The 22,176-nt window shown below is 39.0% G+C and overlaps 1 protein-coding gene across 5 annotated transcripts in view; it reads left to right on the top strand.

Annotated features, from left to right (window-relative positions):
- Window positions 1–22,176, top strand: part of LOC124595085 (mitochondrial import inner membrane translocase subunit Tim21) — a 48,525-nt gene that overhangs the window by 20,698 nt on the left and 5,651 nt on the right. For all 5 annotated transcript variants that reach the window (XM_047133673.1, XM_047133670.1, XM_047133672.1 and 2 more), the window contains 3 exons: window positions 8,092–8,327; window positions 10,461–10,695; window positions 11,094–11,193. In XM_047133673.1, coding sequence (XP_046989629.1) covers window positions 8,105–8,327; window positions 10,461–10,695; window positions 11,094–11,193 — 558 coding nt within the window. In that variant the 5' untranslated portion in view covers window positions 8,092–8,104. The remainder of the gene's footprint in view (window positions 1–8,091; window positions 8,328–10,460; window positions 10,696–11,093; window positions 11,194–22,176) is intronic.

Here is a 22,176-nt window from a genome sequence, read left to right on the forward strand (position 1 = left end):
CACAACTGAATGAGAGGCATAACTTTCACACATGCATCTCTCAAATATGTCAGAAATCTGCCAATGTTACAAACATTTGGCAAGACTGGACACAATTGACTTTAAGATCCCATTGTAACTGCTTACACACTATCAAAAGCAATCCCCACTGGAATTATAGGGTTTGCAGTCAGTGCTTGGGCACACGAATTGTGATATAATTGATAAAAGTCAATTGTAAGGTGGGGGTTTACTAAGTCTCTTGACTCAAAATTAGCAGCTGCTTGAATAAAGAAGCAGCAGCATCATTAGGATTAATCTACTGGCAATAAGGGCCTGCGGGATTGGTGATGTGCTGATCATGTGTCACGATCATACACTGAGGTGAAAAAAGTTTTGGAATACCTCCTAATATTGTGTCAGACCACCTTTTGCCCAGCTAAGTACAGCAATTTGACATGGCAGGGACTTAACAAGTTGTTGGAAGTCCCCTACAGAAATACTGAGCCATACTTACCCCTATAGCCATCCATAATTGTGATAGTGATGCTGGTGCAGGATTTTATGCACAAACTGACTTCTTGATTGCCCCATAAATGTTCAGTGGGATTCATGTGGGTTATCTGGGTGGCCAAATCATTCACTCAAATTGTCCAGAATCTTCTTCAAACCAATAGTGAACAATTATGATCCAGTGAAATGGTGCAATGTCGTCCATAAAAATTCCATCATTATTTGGGAACACGGAGTCCATGAATGGCTGCAAATGGTCTATTCTAGTCCATGGTCAGTTGTACCAGAGGACGCAGTCCATTCCATGTAAACACAAGCCACACTGTTTTGGAGTCAACCTAGGTCCATGCTTTGTGGGGCCTGAACCACACTGGAAACCTACCATCACCTGTTACCAACTGTCATTGTGATTCAACTGACAGGCCATGGTTTTCCAGTCATCTAGGATCCAACTGATATGGTCACGAGCCCAGGAGAGGTGCTGCAGGCAATGTGCAGTTAGCACAGGCACTTGTCAGTTGTCTGCTGCCATAGCTCATTAATGCCACATTTCGGCGCATTGTCCTAACAGATATGTTTGTCGTACATTTCACACTGATTTCTGCAGCTATTTCATGCAGTGCACACTACTACCACTATCTGTATATGTGCATTTTGTTGTTCCATGACTTTTGTCACCTCAGTGGAGATTATTTGCTGCCCCTTCTTTGAAGGCAGCAGTCAGAACATACCTAATGCCTGAGTGGTGTTCACATTTTACTACAACTAAAATTACAGTAAGTGCATGAGTGGCAAAGAGATTGGGACAGTAGCACAACAGGTCACAGTGTAGATGACAGATTTCCAAACATGAAGAGAATATGCTTATGAGCCATATAGGTCCATCTACATGTACGATTCACTGTGTGACAGACCATACACCATACCCAGAATATTTACATATGCCGGCATGTTGCGCCATAGGTACAACAGACTATATACTACTAGGGCACCTTGATTGTGAAATTTTGCGGACTCAAATAACAGGCATTGGAAGACTAAGTGACGATGTTGGAGAGAAATGACACTTGTGAACAAAGTGGCAAATCGGGTATCTGGGGCGCAATTTAGAAAATATTTACAAAATAAATGCACTGTTAGAGAGAACCACATGTTATGTGGTGGTGCTGAAGTAAATACTGTGACCGTAGTGAATATTATAGAGCATTCACCGATGTCAGAATTCATTGCTACGTAGAGGATGATCAGATGCAGTGGATATGTGGTCAACAACGTGGCAGCTATGGCAGATTCAGCAGACTGAATGAGAACTTATTGGTGACTTACGTGGTTTCCTAGCTAGAGCTGGCTGCTGGATGGTGGTGTGTTGGATCCAGTAGGTCCTACTGGTTGACTCCACTGGGACGGTGGACAACAGTGTTACATCACCTTTGGCTACATCTCAGGGCTGATGCATGATGGATTTGATTGTTTGGGTTTCCTGCAACTTCGATTCTAGATATTTTGCTCGTTGTCTCTTGCGATCAGGGGCTCACTTGCGTAGACAAAAGCGTAGGTCATAGATGTAGAATTCTGCAAGAGTGGTTTCTTGAAGAATATAACTTTCTTAGCCCTGGGTGTCGCAGTGGTTAAGATCATGAACTGCCAGTATGCCATCTGTGTAGATTACTGACAAATGTGTTACCATGGTGTATTTTGGGTAGGTTTTCATTGTTTCTTTTATATTTAATTTAATCAGTTATTGTAAATGCTTTAACTACACTACCTAACAGGGAGTTAATTTTTAATCAAAGGTGAATACAATTTTCTGTAGCTATAGGGAAATGAGACCCACGTTAGAATCTAGGTGAAGGGTACTGAGATTGTAAGCAGTAATAAATAAATATCCAAAAATATAAATCTTGAAACACACAAGAAATGAAAAGCCATGTCTGGAGCATGGCTCTGTATCGATTGAAATCCTGAGCAATGGTGCAAATGGAAATAAGCTTTCTAAATATGATATTACTGGAGACTGTTGAAGATCAGATGAGTTGACTGAATAGGCAAGGAAGATTTCCAGCAAAGACTCAATGAAGAAAATTACCTATTGAATAATATAATGAATTAGAGAGACAAAATAGTATGGCACATAATGTGGCATGAGTTGCAGCTGGAAAGTGTGATTGGAGGGATGGCAGAAGGGAACAATTACATGACTATACAGTGTAGATCAGAAATGATACAACATGCTGCTGTCACGCTGAAATGAAGATGACTGAAGAACTGCACCTAACCACCCTTAGGATTGACAACCAGAACAAAAGATGTAGTGAAATAGGTTACAGTACCAGCAAAGAGATTAATTCAGTCATTGGAGCTGTGCTGATCATGTTGGAGATATTATTTTAAACTGATCTTCATGTATGAGATTTTCACTCTGCAGCGGAGTGTGCGCTGATATGAAACTTCCTGGCAGATTAAAACTGTGTGCCCGACCGAGACTCGAACTCGGGACCTTTGCCTTTCGCGGGCAAGTGCTCTACCAACTGAGCTACCGAAGCACGACTCACGTCCGGTACCCACAGCTTTACTTCTGGCAGTATCTCGTCTCCTACCTTCCAAACTTTACAGAAGCTCTTCTGCGAACCATGCAGAACTAGCACTCCTGAAAGAAAGGATATAGCGGAGACATGGCTTAGCCACAGCCTGCATGGTTCGCAGAAGAGCTTCTGTAAAGTTTGGAAGGTAGGAGACGAGATACTGGCAGAAGTAAAGCTGTGGGTACCGGACGTGAGTCGTGCTTTGGTAGCTCAGTTGGTAGAGCACTTGCCCGCGAAAGGCAAAGGTCCCGAGTTCGAGTCTCGCTCGGGCACACAGTTTTAATCTGCCAGGAAGTTTCATATCAGCGCACACTCCGCTGCAGAGTAAAAATCTCATTCTGGAAACATCCCCCAGGCTGTGGCTAAGCCACGTCTCCGCTATATCCTTTCTTTCAGGAGTGCTAGTTCTGCATGGTTCGCAGAAGAGCTTCTGTAAAGTTTGGAAGGTAGGAGACGAGATACTGGCAGAAGTAAAGCTGTGGGTACCGGACGTGAGTCGTGCTTCGGTAGCTCAGTTGGTAGAGCACTTGCCCGCGAAAGGCAAAGGTCCCGAGTTCGAGTCTCGGTCGGGCACACAGTTTTAATCTGCCAGGAAGTTTCTGATCTTCATGTACTTCATTAACTGTGCCAATGTTTTAATTGCCCAGCGCTCAATTTTTATAGATATTTTAGTAATTCTTTTTTCCAATAAGTATGCCTAGGATCTGTTCTGCTAGTGACTAAAGAGGAATCTTACTGTGGCTAAATAGACAACCAAATGACGGGTCTTTACTTCGGCTTTAATTTTGGGGTTACATCAAGTATTTGTTTTCCAGTACAACAATATTTCAACCTGCCATCAAAAATTGGTGTGTGTGACATACTGTTTCCTTGTTTGGGGAACATGTCTTCTTTATCACATGAGTAACAAAAGACATTAATTTAAATGTGTTTGGTTATCAGAAAGGCAACATGTGAAATCTTCAGTAACTACCCTCGACAAATATTGTCATAGGACCTGCCAGGAACCCCAAGAAATTTTGGCGCTACATTAACCGTGTTACTGTTGTGAGAAACACTGCCCATACACTTATGAGAAAGCACTTCATATAAAATTTGAAAATGAAGCATGAAATTTTGAATTCTGGCTTCAAATCTTCCCTTACGAAGAAAAAACAAACAATGTTTCCATATTCAATAGTTGTATAGCTGCTGAGATGAGTTTCAAAGAAATCACTACTAGTTGTGTTTGAAAAGCAGCTTAAATGCACAAAACTTAATAATGTATCTCAGCCCAATTGAATTCTACCAAGCTTTGTAGGGATTGTTAGATAACTGACTACACTCTCGACCTTATTACTGCAGATCCCTTGAGCAGAGAGGTGGTCCCCATGACTGGAAAAAAATACAGGTCAAAGTAGAACTGATCCAGAGAAGTAAATTCCTATATCACTTACATTTGGTGGTAGCATAATCCTAGAACATACTCAGATTTTAAACATTATGAGTACCTGGACGTTTCCCACGTAAATCAGCATAGGTTCTCAAAACATTGCTCATATGAAACTCAATGCACTGTTTTCACAGATTATATCCACAGTTCCGAGAATAGCAGAAACCAGGCTGATATGACTGTGGACTTTTGATCCGGTATTACATAGGTGCTTTCTAAAGAAATTATGTTTCTGCATTATATCTAATCAGGTTTTTGACATGATTGAAAACCCCCTAACATTACCCTGGATGGAAAGTCATCTACAGTTGGATATGTCCCAGAGGAACTGCTATTCCTGTTACACATTAATGACTTAGGCTTCTTACAGATAATTCAGTCTGTGAAGAAATTCTGTCTGATAAGAGTAGCAGTAATGTGCCAATAACTCTCAACAAAACATTAGTCTTGTGGAACTACTGGCAACTGGTACTTAACTCTCGAGCAGTGTGCCTTTCTACAAAGTGTGCCACTCAAAAATAACTTTGTTTTGTACCGTTTCCTGTTGTTTCACAATTTTGAGCCCGTATCTATTTCTTTATTATTGCTTCAGCTAACACTGTGTTGTCGTACATCCAAGTGAGCAGCCACAATATAAAAAAGCCACAAAATAGATGAGAAAAAATTTACAATTGGTGCAAGAAAATGACCCAGATTATGAGCTAGCAGCACAGTTATTTATGAGATAGTTAGTAATCAAATAAACAAATGGCAGAAATCTGATGCAACTGTGCTATTTGATGCCTCGGGTGGGTCATTTCTATGGGGTAACACTTGTGTATGGCAATAGAGGGATTCAATGAAAGGTTTATTTTATTACTATCTTAATTAAACAGTGATTTAGCACACACAATGTTAGTTTACTTTATTGCTGATTAATTAAACTAAGAGTAAACTGTAATCTTGTTCATACACGTTTACCTTGGTAACATAAAGGTATTCTTTGTATATGTATGAAGAGCGCCGCACACCTGCCAGTTTTATGAAAAATGGCATGCCTGATCAAGGGTTAATTGAGAAGTCCACCTTCATAGATCCGTATGTCTGAGTGCTGTGCAGAGGAACTTGGTTTGATTCGCAGTACTGCCAAGGACTTCTTCCTTTGTGGGAGGACTGGATGGGGTGCACAAACACTTGTGAAGCCAACTGAGGAGCCACTTGAGTGAGAAGAAGTGGCTGCAAGGTTTAGGCAGCTGATGATGGCCACTATAATAGTGTGTTGACCTTGTGGCTCTCTATAGCACATCCGAATGATGCCACTGACAAGGATGATACAGCGGACAGTTGATACTGAATAGATAGTAGATGCAGGTTCACTTAACTGAGAAATTCATGTTGTACATTTCATGAGGTATTATAGTGTGAGGGTTAATTGGTCACAACTACATTCATACAAATATTTTGTAGTAATAGTGTATAGAGATTTGAAATGCGATGACCACATAGTTCAATTGTGGGTAAAGCAACTGGCAGGCTACAATTTGTCAGCAAGATATTGAAAAACTGCAGCTTGTCTACAAAGAGACTGGATACAAAACACTTGTATTACCCATACTTCAATACTGCTCTAGTGTATGAAGTGAAGTGTATATCTGATTAGACTGACAGGGGACACTGAGTGTATACAACGAAGGGTGGTGTAAGTGCTCACAGGCATATCTGACTGGTGATAGAGAGTAACAGAATATTGAAAAATCTTAATTTGCAGGCACTCGAAGAAATATGCTATACACCTTGCAAAAAAGTATAGCAAACTTCAAGAACAATCTTTCACAGCAGAAACTATGAAGATTTTTCATCCACATATGTATCTATGCATAGAGATCATACAGATGAAATAGGCAAATAAACAGCTCAAGACAGGTATGCAAGCAGTCATTTTTTACATGCTTCATCCATGAATGAAACAAAAGACAGCTTGATAAATGATACAATAAAAAGTACCTCTGCTGGGTAGGCTTTCATCTTGGGAATAAATTTGAAATACATTAGACATGATGTCATACTGCTGCAGCTGTGAGGTAAATCATAAATCTGTTCGGTGTATCCGGATAAACACTGAAGTCAACAATGTAGGAAAAGATAGATTGCTACTTTTCGTAAAGATGACACCTTAAGTTGCAGACAGGCACAATTAAAAGACTTTTACACGCAAGTTTTCAACCACAGCCTTCGTCAGAAAAAGAAGGACACAACGTTCATTCACACAAGCAAGCACACCTCGTGTGCACCCATGACCGCCAGCTCCGACAGCTTGGATCAGGGGGAGTCTTCTGAATAGGGCCCTCCCTCCAGTTGCCACTGATACTACCATAGAATCTGAAATGCAGTCCAGGCAGAACAAATGGAGGGGTCAACTGTTTTTATAGTGGAGCTGGTTAACTGATGATTAATTTGTAGCTGCTGCATTGTTCACTCTCTCTGCTTATCTGGTCTTTGATGGAAGGCAGCGGAGACTCATTGACATTGTGTGCTCTAATACACTTTGTGTCAAACAGGGAGGCAGGTGCATTAAAGTTAATATAGATTCAAGGATTCTTCAAGAGAAAGTTATTTACTTGAGGATATTCTTACATTTGTCATTGAAAAAACAATATTTTTATATACATCAAAACTACTGAAATTTGATGCATTGCAGTCTTTTTAAAAAGAAAGGGACCAAAAACAAGCTATATGTAGCTTGTGTGGCTGAACAATGCCCCCAAAAATTATTGTGATGATGAAGGAGAAAAAACTGGAAGAGTGGAAGTAGAGGATATGTTGGGCTTTGTCAGGCCAATCCACACAGCTAAAGAAGCCATCTGGACTGGCCTAACACAGCTGCAACATTTCCGCTGTTGCAGAAAATGAAACACTGCACAAAACTCCATTTTGTCAATAGGCTGCACCATTTTACTTTGTGTACTCTAGGTCAAGGGTGCACAGACTTGCTGGTAATGTGGGCCACAAACCCATCACTGTGCCTACATAGGGCATAGGGACTGAAAGAGAGAGAGAGAGAGAGAGAGAGAGAGAGAGAGAGAGAGCTGCACTAGTGGTTGCTATAATAATGTGGTGTGGCAATTTTGATGTGTATCAGAACTGGAGACGTGTCTACAACAAACAAAATAAATTATGTAACTTTATTTTTTCAAGTTGGTAATCAAAATTTTATGACTGCCCCTTGTGTTTGTTTCTTTTCCCTTGGCTCTTAGTAATTCTCAACATGTGTTTCTCCGTTGCCCACAGAACTTCTCAATACTTTTGCCATTAACAATGCAAAAGTTCAAGTTGATTGTAAAATTTGTATTCGCCTACACACGATGGCAGGTTAATATTGGAAACTATTTTGTTCACCAAAAAAACTCGGGACTTTTTATTCTTATATTTATTGCTTTTGTAATATATTCAGTTGTTATCATAAACTATCCCAAAAATGAGATTTCATCAATTGGTTCTGTGAAGTCATAGTGCATTTCTACTGTATAATATGATCTTAAATTCTTATTGTGTGTCGCATGAAATACCTGATGTGACTTTATCACTTGTGTAATTTCCTTTCCGCAGAAATAGTTGACAAATGACTTCATTTGCAAAAACAATATTACGTTACTACACACTGCATTCAGGAAGATTGGCTATAACATTTTGTGGCTGCCAAGCACAAGACAGAGCAGTAACCAGAATTGTTAAGCAGAGTTCACTTGTAAACAGAAGATTTTATAGTAATGAAGAGAAAAAGAAGTCGTCACTTACTGTCAAGAGGAAAGATGAAGTTGGAGCACCAAAAACACTTGAAAATGGTTTGTCTACATTATTTAATTTTAGGAAAAACAACTGTAGGGTAAAATGATGGAAGTTGACTGTTTCATTATTAAGTCATTGTGCATCCTGTTTTTTAATTGTTGACGTCTCTCTTGGGTTTAGTTCATATTAACCACGAGTGATAATAGATGAGGTTACACATTATCACACGCTTGATTCATGAATGAATTGTTTCATAACTTTTTCTCCTTAAACGACAATTTTGTCTGTATAGTCACATTAATAATTATTATTTTGGATACTGCTGGAGAGTATTCTGTAACCTACCTCAGTAGTCATGGTCATATGCTGTTCTTATTACTGATGCTTTCCAGGACTGTCAATTTTATGGTCATTTATGTGTATATTTTTTCTCTCAATATAAAGGCCAAACAATGATCTTTAAAAAAAAAGAGAAAGAAAAAAAAAGAAAGAAAGAAATGGTAAATGTAATCTGAGTGAAGTACGATGGATGGTGTTGGCAAATCATCAATGGATAACACCAACACACAGAATTTGTAGCATCAAAGTCAAATAATAAATTTAGAGAATGGAGTAAAAACAAAATAAAATACATTTCTTTATCAATAAATACAACAGCTACAAACACCACATTTTGTTTAGGGACTGTCATACCATTTTTGAGAGCAATTCTCCTCTCAGCCTACTGCATTGTTAACTGAGAGTGTATCCTGCTTGTGAGATCAGTCATTCAGAAGCTGATAATGTGACTAAACAGCTCAAATATTTAAGTGCAATTTTTTGTTGCTCTCGATAGACAGTGTTACCAATGAAGTGATTCCATACTTCTATTGGATCTATTTTAAGATCTAGAAGGTGATCTGTCAGTTGAAAACTGGACTGTGATGATAGGCCTGTTCCTGTTCCACTTAGAAAATTATTCTTTTTTGTGCCATCTTATAATGTTTACTCCATGAATCGAATATGGTTTTCCTGTTTCCCTGCTGTGTATCAACGTGTTGACCATCCTCACTTAGAGTTGTCTCAACAGCTGCAAGCAAATTCTTGTTGGTTTTGATTGCCTTCAAACATCCTAAAGCATTTTGAAAGTGTATGTTCTTGAATCTAGGCTCAAGCACTGTTGATATGACTAATATTTTAACATGTTCAGTTGGTAGCAATCAAATTTTCATTTATGTAATGACGTTACTCTTCAGATTCTCTTCAGTGTCTGTATTGTTTGCATGCCAGATGTTTCACTTACCTGTTATTGGGTTTACATTACTGCGTGAAACAAATTTTTTTTCCACAAATTCCACAAGTCGACACTTCCACAGGTTTTAAATGCCACAACCATCTGACAGTTTACAGTTTCCGCAGCCATTAGCACAGGTGGTCCACTAGCATGGCAATTCTTAACATTCTTAATCACTAGGTATGACTGCAAAAATCTTTCAATAATATACAACGTTGAATTCCATCTAGTGTTTACTTCTTGAGTTAATTTGATGTCTGATTCTATTTTTTTTTTTGGCTCATTACATTCTACTGCACTATGTTTAAACCACATTTCAATCCTTTTCACAGCATCAATCAGCTCTGGCAATAGAAATTTTTGCTACCAAATTGAGTATATGTGCGAAAGATGATGGTATGACTTTTTCTTCCATATACTATTTATACTCCTCAAACCACAGCACTGATGTCTTCATAAGATACGTTTAAAAAATATATTAATTTAAATGATGAAAAAAATTATTGACAGTATGAACAAGCCAACGTCGAAGGTTGATATATTGTCTTTAACATCCATGTTACGTTGTTTCAAAGACTTTGGTATCGATATTGAAACATTAATTTTTAAACTCCTAACATTGATATTTTTTAAATATTGATAATCATTGCTCATCCCTAGACCGAGGTGTCTACTCATTATATTCAATAGTGTGTGTGTGTGTGTGTGTGTGTGTGTGTGTGTGTGTGTGTGTGTGTAAATGAGTTTGCCACTACTTTTATGTGATAGGATTTTGTATTTATTTTGTTATGCTGTACAGATACCAACAGAATTTGCATTGATGTTACTTGTTTCTTACACCTTTCATTTAACTTTTGAATTTGCATATTATGCACATTTTAATTTATTGTAATTTTAATAATTTACTTTCTTGCAGTGAAAGAAGCAACAAAAACTGTTTCCTATATGGGAATCATTCTTGCTGGTTTGGGATTAACAGGTGTCATGTTTTATACAGTGTTCAAGGAATTATTTTCTAGTAAAAGCCCAAATAGTGTTTACTCAAAAACTTTAGAGAGATGTATTGAAGATCCTCGTATTATAAATGCTCTTGGTGAACCAATTAAGGGTTTCGGCGAACAAACAAGAAGAGGCAGAAGACGACATGTCAGGTAGGATAAATGTTTTTTAAAACTGTTTAGTCCATATAAGCATTACCACATTCGTAAAATGATACGTGAGAGGCAGGATTCTGTCATTCACCAGCCATGTCTAAGAATATGAAAAGCAAAAACAAGAGGCAATGGTTTGGAGGAACAAACAGAGAAAAAACATTCAGAATGGGTAACAGGAGACAAATGACTGAACTTGGTACATCAACATGAATCATTCAAAGGTTACCATAAAAAATTTTGTTGACCAACTACAAATCATTACCTTTTTTGTGTCTGTTTTTCATATGTTTTGCACTTAATGCTTCCCTTTCCTTACATGGATTTGTTTGATTTTTAAAAATGAACATCCACTCTTTACTTAAACTTTCCTCAATTGTCTGCTTATTTAATTGCAGCCACCTGTTCTACGAACGAGATGGAATCAACCACCTAAGAATGAAATTTTATATTCAAGGCAGCATGAGACGTGGAACAGTGCACTTAGAAATGAGAGAGGTAATTGCATGGTATTATTTTTTTATGTCTGTTCTAATGATTTTTTTCCCCCTTTGGAACTCTGCACAGTTTTTATTGTCTGACTATCCAGAGTAATTAGTTAGCACCTTAACTTTACAGATATTTTACTGTTTATTGAGTAGGCAAGGCAAATTTTGCTTACCTACTAGTGGAACACTGAATCTAATCTCAGAGAACCTGAACACAGACTGTCAGTTTACTAGCACAAACAGGAAGCTGTTCTTTGAATCTGAATCAGGACTGATTAGCGGCAAGAGTACATCTAAATAGCAGTGATAGAAAGCTAACACACACACACACACACACACACACACACACACACACAAGGCGTTTAAATTAAATGAAGATATTTATAGAAAGGAATTGCAACATGATACTGGCACAAACCAGAAACTATTTAATCAATGCGGGGAAAAAAATTAAGTGATGAAGGAATATGATAATGATTGGTGACCTGCTCTTGTCTGTCTGAAAGCCTTCTTATGGATTCCCCCAATTTCCAGGATGCAGTGGAACAATTTATTAAGTATTTCTATCTCAGACTGATTGTGGTTTCACCTTCACTATGTGAAATGATGCAACACACTCAGCAAGTTAGCATTTGAAGATCTGCAGAGCCTTAGAGACAAGTTTAATTGAAGAATGACACTTGTAGTTCCACTGTGGGACAGTGTTGCATCATAGGCTCGTTTGGAGCTTTAGGGCACCTGTTTGAGTAGCATTGTTAGTATCCTTGTAATGTGATCCACCTAGTGTAAAGTACAACCTAGGTGCCCTAGACCAAACCTGTGTAACAGCAGCAAGCTTGCATGTGTTGATCATTCATCTTGCCAACTTCCTTTTCAGTACTGCTTTACCTGGTGGGAGGATCATACAAAGTGGTTACTTGAGAAAAGTGAACAGTCACTTTCCACTGAGCAATGTTTGTAAAGCCAAAGAGTGTAGTGTGATGTGAAAAGGTGACCCAATTCCAGTGTTGATGCATTCCTCTGACAATGTGATGCTCTCAACAACTCAACTCTGGGGTATATGGAGGCAGTCCCCCCCCTCCCCCCCCCCCTCCTCCCAATCCACATGTGCATTGTAATCTCTTGAGTGCTCTTTACTTTCTTTAGTTGTGAGGAATGGAGGATTTGAAAACAAATTATTAATTGTTTTCAGTCTGCAGTGGTACTAAAATGATTTGTGGGAATCATTTCAGTGATTAGTGCCACTATATTTGAGAAAGTGCTAAGGGTTTTTTTTTTTTTTTGCAGTGAGAGAGGTATTGGGGTTGTCAGCTATGAGTGACCACTTTATGATCTGGATTACCCTGCACGGTAGAAGAAGGCCTTAACTGTATCCAAGTGTCTTGCTTCCATGTGGGATCTTGATTCTGCATTGTCTGCAGTCTGTGATAAACAACTAACAAGCCTTCAGACACGGCCAACCGATTTGGCTCAAATTTGGCAGGTCGCTTGTGTACAACCTAAAACGAAGGAATCTAAGATATTTTGGGTCAACACCCCCGCGTTTTCGAGAAAATCATCCCTAAAGGTTATGACGAGCAGTTGACCCAAAATTGGTGGGATCGACAGATAATTGTAAATAGAGCATTTTTCATCAGTAGGTATGGGGTCCGAAAACACATACTTTTCCAGAAATCGAGGTAAGAAACTTTTACAGCTGTAGCTTCTGTACCCACATGGTAAACGTTTTTCGCTGACAGAACCCATAGCGCAATGGGCCGGTACGGTAGCACAGTGTGTTCGGTCAGAGAGCCGGTTGGCCTCTGTAATAAAAAAACTGAGTGGAACTATCAACAAAGGAACTTGAACGGATGTCATGTGACGACCGCAACGACCAAACACAGGCCGTGGTAACTGGCTGGGAATTGTACAATCGCACGGATGCAATAACTATTCACAGCATAATTCATAACCAACTTTTAGCACCGATTTTTCAGGCAATGATATCGTATGCGTGGTACGCATCAAAATTAATTCCCGAAAAAGACATATTTTTAAATGTAAACCAAGTTTTTCTGCCACCTCTTCGGAAGGAACAGTACAGCTGTCGAAAGATTGCATTCATTAGATGTTCTTGGTGCCATGAGTATATTTGTTTCGAATGTTTATATGACATTTACCATCCGTCTAGTTGTTCGAAGAAAAGTGAGGACACGTAACAGTGACTGGAAGAGCGACTGTAAAGTGACCTGGAGTAACATTTTAGTTGTTTACTATCCCAAGAGGTTTGAGAAATTTATTTGCCTACCTTATTATTATCATTCCTTATTGATTTACTTACCTTATTAATCCTCCTATCCCTATCAATTGAGATATGGAAACATACAAACGAAAAGAATAACATCCACTTGGTTTCTTTGAGATTCGAACACGGTTTTTCGCATTCCCAGCCAATTACCTTGGCTGTTACGCTATCGGCGGTCGGCGAAAAGCGTTTAGCATGTTGGTACAGAAGCGGCAGTTGTAAAAGTTTCTTTCCTCGATTTCTGGAAAAGTTTGCGTTTGCGGACCCCATACCTGATTATGAAAAATGCTCTATTTACAATTATCTACCGATCACTTTAATTTTGAGTCGATTGCTCCTCATAACCTTTAGGGGTGTTTTTCTCAAAATCGTGAGGGTGTTGACCCAAAATATCTTAGAGTCCTTTCTTTTTGGTTTGTACACAAGCGACCCGCCAAATTTGAGCCGAATTGGTTGTCTGTGTCTGAGGCCTTCCCCTTGTTAGTCATATTGGGATAAATTACAACGTGTTAAAGGATTTTATAGAAGATGCTAACCAATCATCCTCACCCTTTATAATGTTACCTGTATGTAACATAACCTGCAAACTGCTGTGCAGTACTTAGTACCACTATTGGTAATGTTCTTTCACATTCTATTAATGTATGGTGTAAGGGTAAAAAAATGACTATCTATATATCTTGATACATACTTTAATCTCTCATATGTTACTGTCACTATCCCCAACAAAACGTGAGCGAGGCAGTGATGTTACTGAAATTTTCCTTGAACACTGGTTCTCTAAATGTACTCAACAGGATTCTACAAGAACAGTCATTTCTCTATCAGGGAGGACTATTTTAGTTCCGTCATCACCTCTGTTACACTTTCAAATTGGTTGTATTGATTTGTTATGATGTAGCAACAGATTTCTGAATTTATTCTATTTCTGTTGTAAAGTCTACTTGATAAGTACTTCAAACACTGGAGCAATACTTGAGAAGTGGCCACACAAGCATCATGTATGTGGTTTTTCTTGCTGATGCATTGTACTGTCTGTGAACCTATCTAACTTTTCAATTCATCTTCCCTGCCACTCATTTTGCACGTTCATTTTGTTTCGTATTGCTCCTTAGTATTACTTATAGATACTTAACCTTGGTAACAGCGTGATTTCTTACTTCTAGATACTTAATCTTGCTGACAGCACAATTTCCTAACTCAGGCCATTTTACAAGTGCCATTTTTACCTTTTTACAAAAACAGTGGAGGACAACCATTTTTTGGTACAAATAATACTACTGTTCCTCAGAATATTCGCCCCTAACATTTTGCATGTGTTCTAACCATTTTTCTTGTCCAATGTTGGTAACTCAAAAACAAGATTTTGGAAGGTTTAACAACTTTTCTTGCGATAATAAAAATAACTCAACATATTTTCGGTTTGATATAAGGTAACAAAAAGAAGTTGTAATGTGATGAGACATTAATTTGATGTTTTCCTTTGACAAATAATCAATCGCTTTATGCACAGTATGGGCCGATGTTGTCATGATGAATAGGGATTTAACATTTTTGGTAATTTTTCTTGATGTTCGTATGTAAATTGTGGCATACTAATTGTGTTATGATTCAGCATTAACTGCTATTTGATGATTCCAACATGTCTGTATAATCAAAGAAACAGCTGATCTTAATCTTGGAAGTGCTTCAATAAAGGACCACTTCAGTTAGTTTTGGTTCACCTTGAAACAGCTGATTGCTGCTTAGTTTCTGACTCATATGAAAATCTGTAAGTTTCACCTCCTGTTACAATGATGTATGTGGATTTCAATTTTCCAGAAATGAATTTTTTTTAATTATTTTCTTACACCAGTTAACACGGGCCTGTTTCTGAGCATGTGTGGCACAATTGGTAAGGAATCTCTTTCATAACTAAGTCTCCATGCTAAATCAAATCCAAATTCGTCTCCTCTACACCTTAAGATACCTCCATCTCCCAGTAAGTCAGATTCCAGTCCTCTTTTTAGTATTCAGATTCCCCTTCCAGCCGAAGTATCTATACGGAAAAAAGATTAGATATTTGTGCTTCATACTACAGCCAGGGTGACAGCTTGCTCATACATGCAGAGCACTGCTGCTGCAGCAGCAGCAGCAGCAGCAGCAGCAGGAATGTCATATAGACCCAACTATGACATGAGTGTGTCTATAAAAACTGTGGTCCACTTTTGTCTGGCAGTTCTCGCTATTCTCTGAATTCTTCGAAATGCTCTGATGTTAGTAGAGTGATTGACCTTGCTTGTGTTTACATTTCTCGATGGACTGTTTGAGCATGCTTATGATGACTTTTGCTATGTTCTGGACTTTGCTTCTGTCCAAACATTAGCTTCGTGCCATCATTGACCGCAGTAACCACCTGTGTCAGTGCCAGCATGAGTATAAACTGTGTTCTACATACATGGTACAGAAAACTCTTCTATCATGTTGCACACAGCATCAGTGGTTTTTGGAACAACTGATTTTCTATATGTTAAATGTTTACATGATGTGGAATATGTTTTGTAGTTTTGAAATAAGTTTCAACATCCAAGTTAGTAATTTCCTCATTCATAAACAATTTCCACTTCTGGAATTCCCACTACTGAACATCTATTTTACAAGAACTTGCATACTGGTCACAACAACTGCTTTAAAATAATATCATAATTGCTTTTGTCTAATACTGGCCCTTATGTAGAATTTTCACAATACCTCACAATCATAGTATTATTACAATTAATGCTATATCACAAAAGATTTGTATACATAATTTAACATGTGACATCAAGACAAGAGAAGAGGCAGTGTAGCAGAAATGGTTACCAATGTGCTAATAAAAAGTAAAAAAATAAAATAAAAAGATTTATATATTCAGGAAACTAGATAAAAGTCATTAGTATCACATCTTAATGAGGAATTCAAAAAATTCAGCTCTAGGCAGAAGGATGTAGAGTTACTGTGGATGAAGTTCAGAAGAATAGTTAATGAAGCGCTGCATACATACACTCGTACTGTAAATGCAGTGGCAACATAGTCCAGACACTTGCAGGAGATCAGGCATGGACAAATAGTATATGGGAGAAGTCAGGTGGCACTGTAGCTGATGTGTAGTGTGCATTTGAGGAGTATTGATTTGGAAGTGTTGTTGCTGTGTGGTGCTGAAGTGAAAAGTATTGATTTCACCAATGTAAAGCTTGTTTTCAAAAGGTGATAAACATTTGTGGTTTAAAATCAAGGTTGCCTGTAGCAAATATGCATCAGAACATTATATAGTCTTACGTGAAGCCTATGCTGAGAACGCATTGCTGTATAGGGTGGTTCAAGACATTTTGTTTGTTAGAACGAGAGTACAGAATAGCACTGGACAGGTCGGCTATACTTTCCTCAAGATCAGATTGACATCATGAGCAGTCTCATTTACATAGACCATCCATGAACTGTCTGGGAATTACCCACAGAAGTTGGTTTCAGTCATCATACAGTGTGGCACATGCTGGCAAAATGTCTTATCATGAGGAAAACTGCATCCTGTTGGGTTCCACATCGACTCACCAATGTACAGAAATGGCATCGGTATGCTTTGACTGGCATCCACCTGGACAGATACCACAGCGAAAGAGATGTACTTCTGTAGTGTATTGCCACCAGTGATGAGATGTGGGCACAAACGACGAGCCTGAATTAAAGCATCAATTAAATGAATGGTTTCATTCAGGTTCGCCACATCCTCAGAAATTTTGATGGGAAGCCATTTGGGTGAAGCTTATGCTGATTGTTGCATATGACTACCAGGGTGTTGTTCTTATGCCTACTGGGCCAAAGGGACAAACCATCAACACTGATTACTACTGCCAACCAGTGGAACATCATCTGCATGCAGCTGTGTGGCGCAAATGTCCATGTTAATTCATGTTGCATGATAATGCACGTTGTTCATGTTACAAACATCAAGAAGCTATTATTGCAATAGTGGCATTGCGAGGTCTTGAAAAACCCTCTATACTCAATAGACATGAGTCCTTCGAATTTGCAGCGGAGTGCACTGAAGGAATGTAATACAATGGTATGTTTTAGTTTATTACATACTGCATTTTACCAATGTTGCCATTACTGTATTTTCAGCTCTTATAGAACATTCGTAGAGTTCAAAATTGGTGAGTTTGGTTCTATTCATATATCACTCATTCCTTGTAAAAGGCAGAGATCTGAAAATGAATGAATCATTTATGGTAGAGTTATTTGGTGGTATGTTAAGGGTTAGTTTTGTAAAGAATTACAGTTTTTAAGTGACCCTTTGGCAACAATATCCAGTTGCTTGCTGTTTATAAACTTCTGTGAACTACACTTCAGAGACCATTACTGATAGTAATTTATGGAGCTTGTTATGAAGGTGGATCTCACAACTGGGTTGTTGAGTTATACATTTCTACCCAGCATTTTTTTGAGTTGTAAGTGTACGTATTTCTATTTCTAATATTACTCTACTTATTTATGTAGTTCTGTAGAGACATTTGTTAAATGTCACTTAGTATGTGTGTCTTCTTCACTATCTGTCTCTTTATCACTGTATGATGTTACATTTTATACATGATCACTACTGTCATTCAGTGTTGTGGTTATATTTGGTCTGGGTATGGGGTCTGCAAGGCCTCTCTCTTGCATATTCTTGAGATAGTGTCTGCTGTTCTGTCTAGATCTGCCCATTTGTCTGGATTAGTGTCTGCTGTTCTGTGTAGATCTGCCCATTTGTCTGGATTCCTGAGGGAGTTCTGTGTCATCCTTTGTTGTCTGGTCTTTGTGTGCAGTGCATTGTAGTTTTACGTGTTTAGGGCAGCAAATTTTCTCCCATGTGTGTTCTTGGGTGTTCATCTGATAAAGGTGTGTTTGATCTGGACCATGCAGAGTTAGGAAATGTATTATTTCATATCTTGGGGTAGCATGTTTTATTCTTAATCTTTCCCTCTTATTTGGGAAGAACTCAGACATTCTGTGTCCCTTTCCGCATGTGTCCAACTCCCTTGGCCATGTATTCACCTGTCACCTTTTGAGATGGCCTTTATCTGTGATTGCTATTATTTTGTCCATGAAGCCCATCTTCATCTAATATGTTGCAGCGTTATAACTAATGGTGATGTCAATTGGAAAGACATCCAAGCCTACACATAGGGCTTCCGGAGAAGTAGTTCTAAAGGTGGGGATAACCATACGAGCACACGGCTCTGCCTGTCTCACAGCAGTTCTGTTTGCCATCAGGCGGAGTTTGTGTGTCCCATGTTCTTGCTGAAGAGCATATAATGGATAAATGTTGCAGAGTGGTAGATTTTTATTTGTGAAAGTGGAAGTCTGTAATTCGTAGTATTTATTCTCGCCAGTTTTTGCAGCAGATTTTCGGCTTTGTCTGCTGTAGCTCGTGTGTGGATCTTGAAGGAGAGTTCTTAATCAATTGTTAATTCCCAGGTATATTGTTGTTCTGTTTTTGCACTTTGTTTCTGTTTCGAATTTTTGCTGATTCATTTCTAATGAGTCTTCCTATTTCTGGAGAAATTATGTTTATTTTGTATACACCAATTATTCGTGTTGTAGTATATCACCGGTTTTCTCCTCACACCTTGTGCTTTGGAGTTTGCTGACACTACTACCACATTTGTGCCCTTCAGGTGCAGTAACAGTACGCAAAGGAGGAACTAGACAGGTTGAGGAGGGTGAAGGGTGTTGGAGAATGGGAACTGGTAGTTAGCAAGAAGACAGCTAGGAAGAGGAGGTATTCAGGCAGTTTTACTTCGCGTATATGCAACTGTCGGAGTTGAGTGGAGAGGAGCCTCTTGTAGCTGTAGGAAACATGCTGCAGTCCTCAGCAGTTAGGAGTCCTAAGTTGGCTGCAAAGTCTAACAGAAAGAGAAAGTTCTGTGTTAAGTAGTTCACATGGTAGAAGTGTGGGCCAGCAGGTGCAGGAAGTGTTTGGGAGTGAGTACCAGGTCACCAGCATTGTGAAGACTAGTGCAGGGTTGGCTCAGGTGACTGACAGCACATACGGGAGTTATGCAGAAATTTTACAGAGGACGACCAGATAGTGATAGTGGGTGGAGTAGGGAATAGTCTTGACAGGGATGGGGAATATGATGTAGGTTTGTGACCTGGTAAAGATAGCTACTCAAACTGATGGCACTGATGTGCATTTTGTGCAACTGTTTCAGCATAATGGTCAGCCTCATCTTAATGTGGCTGTTTGGCGCATTAACATGGTGCTGGAGAAGGCACTGATGGCAGAGGGCAGGCAGGCATGGGTCACATTGCAGTGGTGTCTATCAGTTTCATTAGGCATGGCCTGCACCTCAATAGCTATGGGAAGAGGAGGCTGACAAAGCTTATAGGTGACGGAGTAGTGGCGGGGGGGATCACTCACGGAAAAATTCCTGTCGTAGTTGGTGTTAGAGCTGCACCTTTTTTAACTTGAAGTCAGCTGATAGGTATATCTGCTTAAAGGAAGTCCCTCTAACTAAGAAATCACCTTCAGAGGACATTGTGTTTCAAAGTAGAGAAGGAATTAGCATATTTCATAAAAATATGAGGTATAAGAGATGAACTGTAGATTAAAACTGAAGAAACTGCAAAAAGATGTGAATTTAAGGAGATGAGACCTGGATAAACTGACTAAACCAGAGGTTGTACAGAGTTTCAGAGAGAGCGTAAGGGAACAAATGGCAGGAATGGGGGAAAGAAATACAGTAGAAGAAGAATGGGTAGCTTTGAGGAATGAAGTAGTGAAGGCAGCAGAGGATCAAGTAGGTAAAAAGACGAGAGCTGGTAGGAATCCTTAGGTAACAGAAGAAATATTGAATTTAATTGATGAAAGGATAAAATATAAAAATGCACTCAATGAAGCAGGCAAAAAGGAATACAAACGTCTTTAAAATGAGATCAACAGGAAGAGCAAAATGGCTAAGCAGGAATGGCTAGAGGATAAATGTAAGGATGTAGAGGCTTATCTCACTAGGGGTAAGATAGATACTGCCTACAGGAAAAGTAAAGAGACCTTTGGAGAAAAGAGAACCACTTGTATGAATATCAAGAGCTCAGATGGAAACCGAGTTCTAAGCAAAGAAGGGAAAGCAGAAAGGTGGAAGGAGTATATAGAGGGTCTTTACAAGGGCGATGTACTTGAGGGCAATATTATGGAAATGGAAGAGGATGTAGATGAAGATGAAATGGGAGATATGATACTGCGTGAAGAGTTTGACAGAGCACTGAAAGACCTGAGTCGAAACAAGGCCCCGGGAGTAGACAATATTCCATTGGAACTACTGACGGCCTTGGGAGAGCCAGTCCTGACAAAACTCTACCATCTGGTGAGCAAGATGTATGAGACAGGCAAAATACCCTCAGACTTCAAGAAGAATATAATAATTCCAATCCCAAAGAAAGCAGGTGTTGACAGATGTGAAAATTACCGAATTATCAGTTTAATAAGTCATGGCTGCAAAATACTAACGCGAATTCTTTACAGACGAATGGAAAAACTAGTAGAAGCCGACCTTGGGAAAGATCAGTTTGGATTCCGTAGAAATATTGGAACACATGAGGCAATTCTGACCCTACGGCTTATCTTAGAAGCTAGATTAAGGAAAGGCAAACCTACGTTTCTAGCATTTGTAGACTTAGAGAAAGCTTTTGACAATGTTGACCGGAATACTCTCTTTCAAATTCTGAAGGTAGCAGGGGTAAAATATAGGGCGCGAAAGGCTATTTACAATTTGTATAGAAACCAAATGGCGGTTACAAGAGCTGAGGGGCATGAAAGGGAAGCAGTGGTTGGGAAGGGAGTGAGACAGGGTTGTAGCCTCTCCCCGATGTTATTGAATCTGTATATTGAGCAAGCAGTGAAGGAAACAAAAGAAAAATTAGGAGTAGGTATTAAAATCCATGAAGAAGAAATAAAAACTTTGAGGTTCGCCGATGACATTGTAATTCTGTCTGAGACAGCAAAGGACTTGGAAGAGCAGTTGAACGGAATGGACAGTGTCTTGAGAGGAGGGTATAAGATGAACATCAACAAAAGCAAAACGAGGATAATGGAATGTAGTCGAATTAAGTCAGGTGATGCTGAGGGAATTGGATTAGGAAATGAGACACTTAAAGTAATAAAGGAGTTTCGCTATTTGGGGAGCAAATTAACTGAAGACGGTCGAAGTAGAGAGGATATTAAATGTAGACTGGCAATGGCAAGGAAAGCGTTTCTGAAGAAGAGAAATTTTTTAACATTGAGTATAGATTTAAGTGTGAGGAAGTCGTTTCTGAAAGTATTTGTATGGAGTGTAGCCATGTATGGAAGTGAAACATGGATGATAAATAGTTTAGACAAGAGAATAGAAGCTTTCGAAATGTGGTGCTATAGAAGAATGCTGAAGATTAGATGGGTAGATCACATAACGAATGAGGCGGTGTTGAAAAGGATTGGGGAGAAGAGAAGTTTGTGGAACAACTTGACTAGAAGAAGGGATTGCTTGGTAGGACATGTTCTGAGGCATCAAGGGATCACCAATTTAGTATTGGAGGGCAGCGTGGAGGGTAAAAATCGTAGAGGGAGACCAAGAGATGAATACACTAAGCAGATTCAGAAGGATATAGGTTGCAGTAGGTACTGGGAGATGAAGACGCTTGTGCAGGATAGAGTAGCATGGAGAGCTGCATCAA

The sequence above is a fragment of the Schistocerca americana genome, chromosome 2, assembly GCF_021461395.2.
Source record: "Schistocerca americana isolate TAMUIC-IGC-003095 chromosome 2, iqSchAmer2.1, whole genome shotgun sequence".
In the NCBI taxonomy this organism is placed as follows: Eukaryota; Metazoa; Arthropoda; class Insecta; order Orthoptera; family Acrididae; genus Schistocerca; species Schistocerca americana.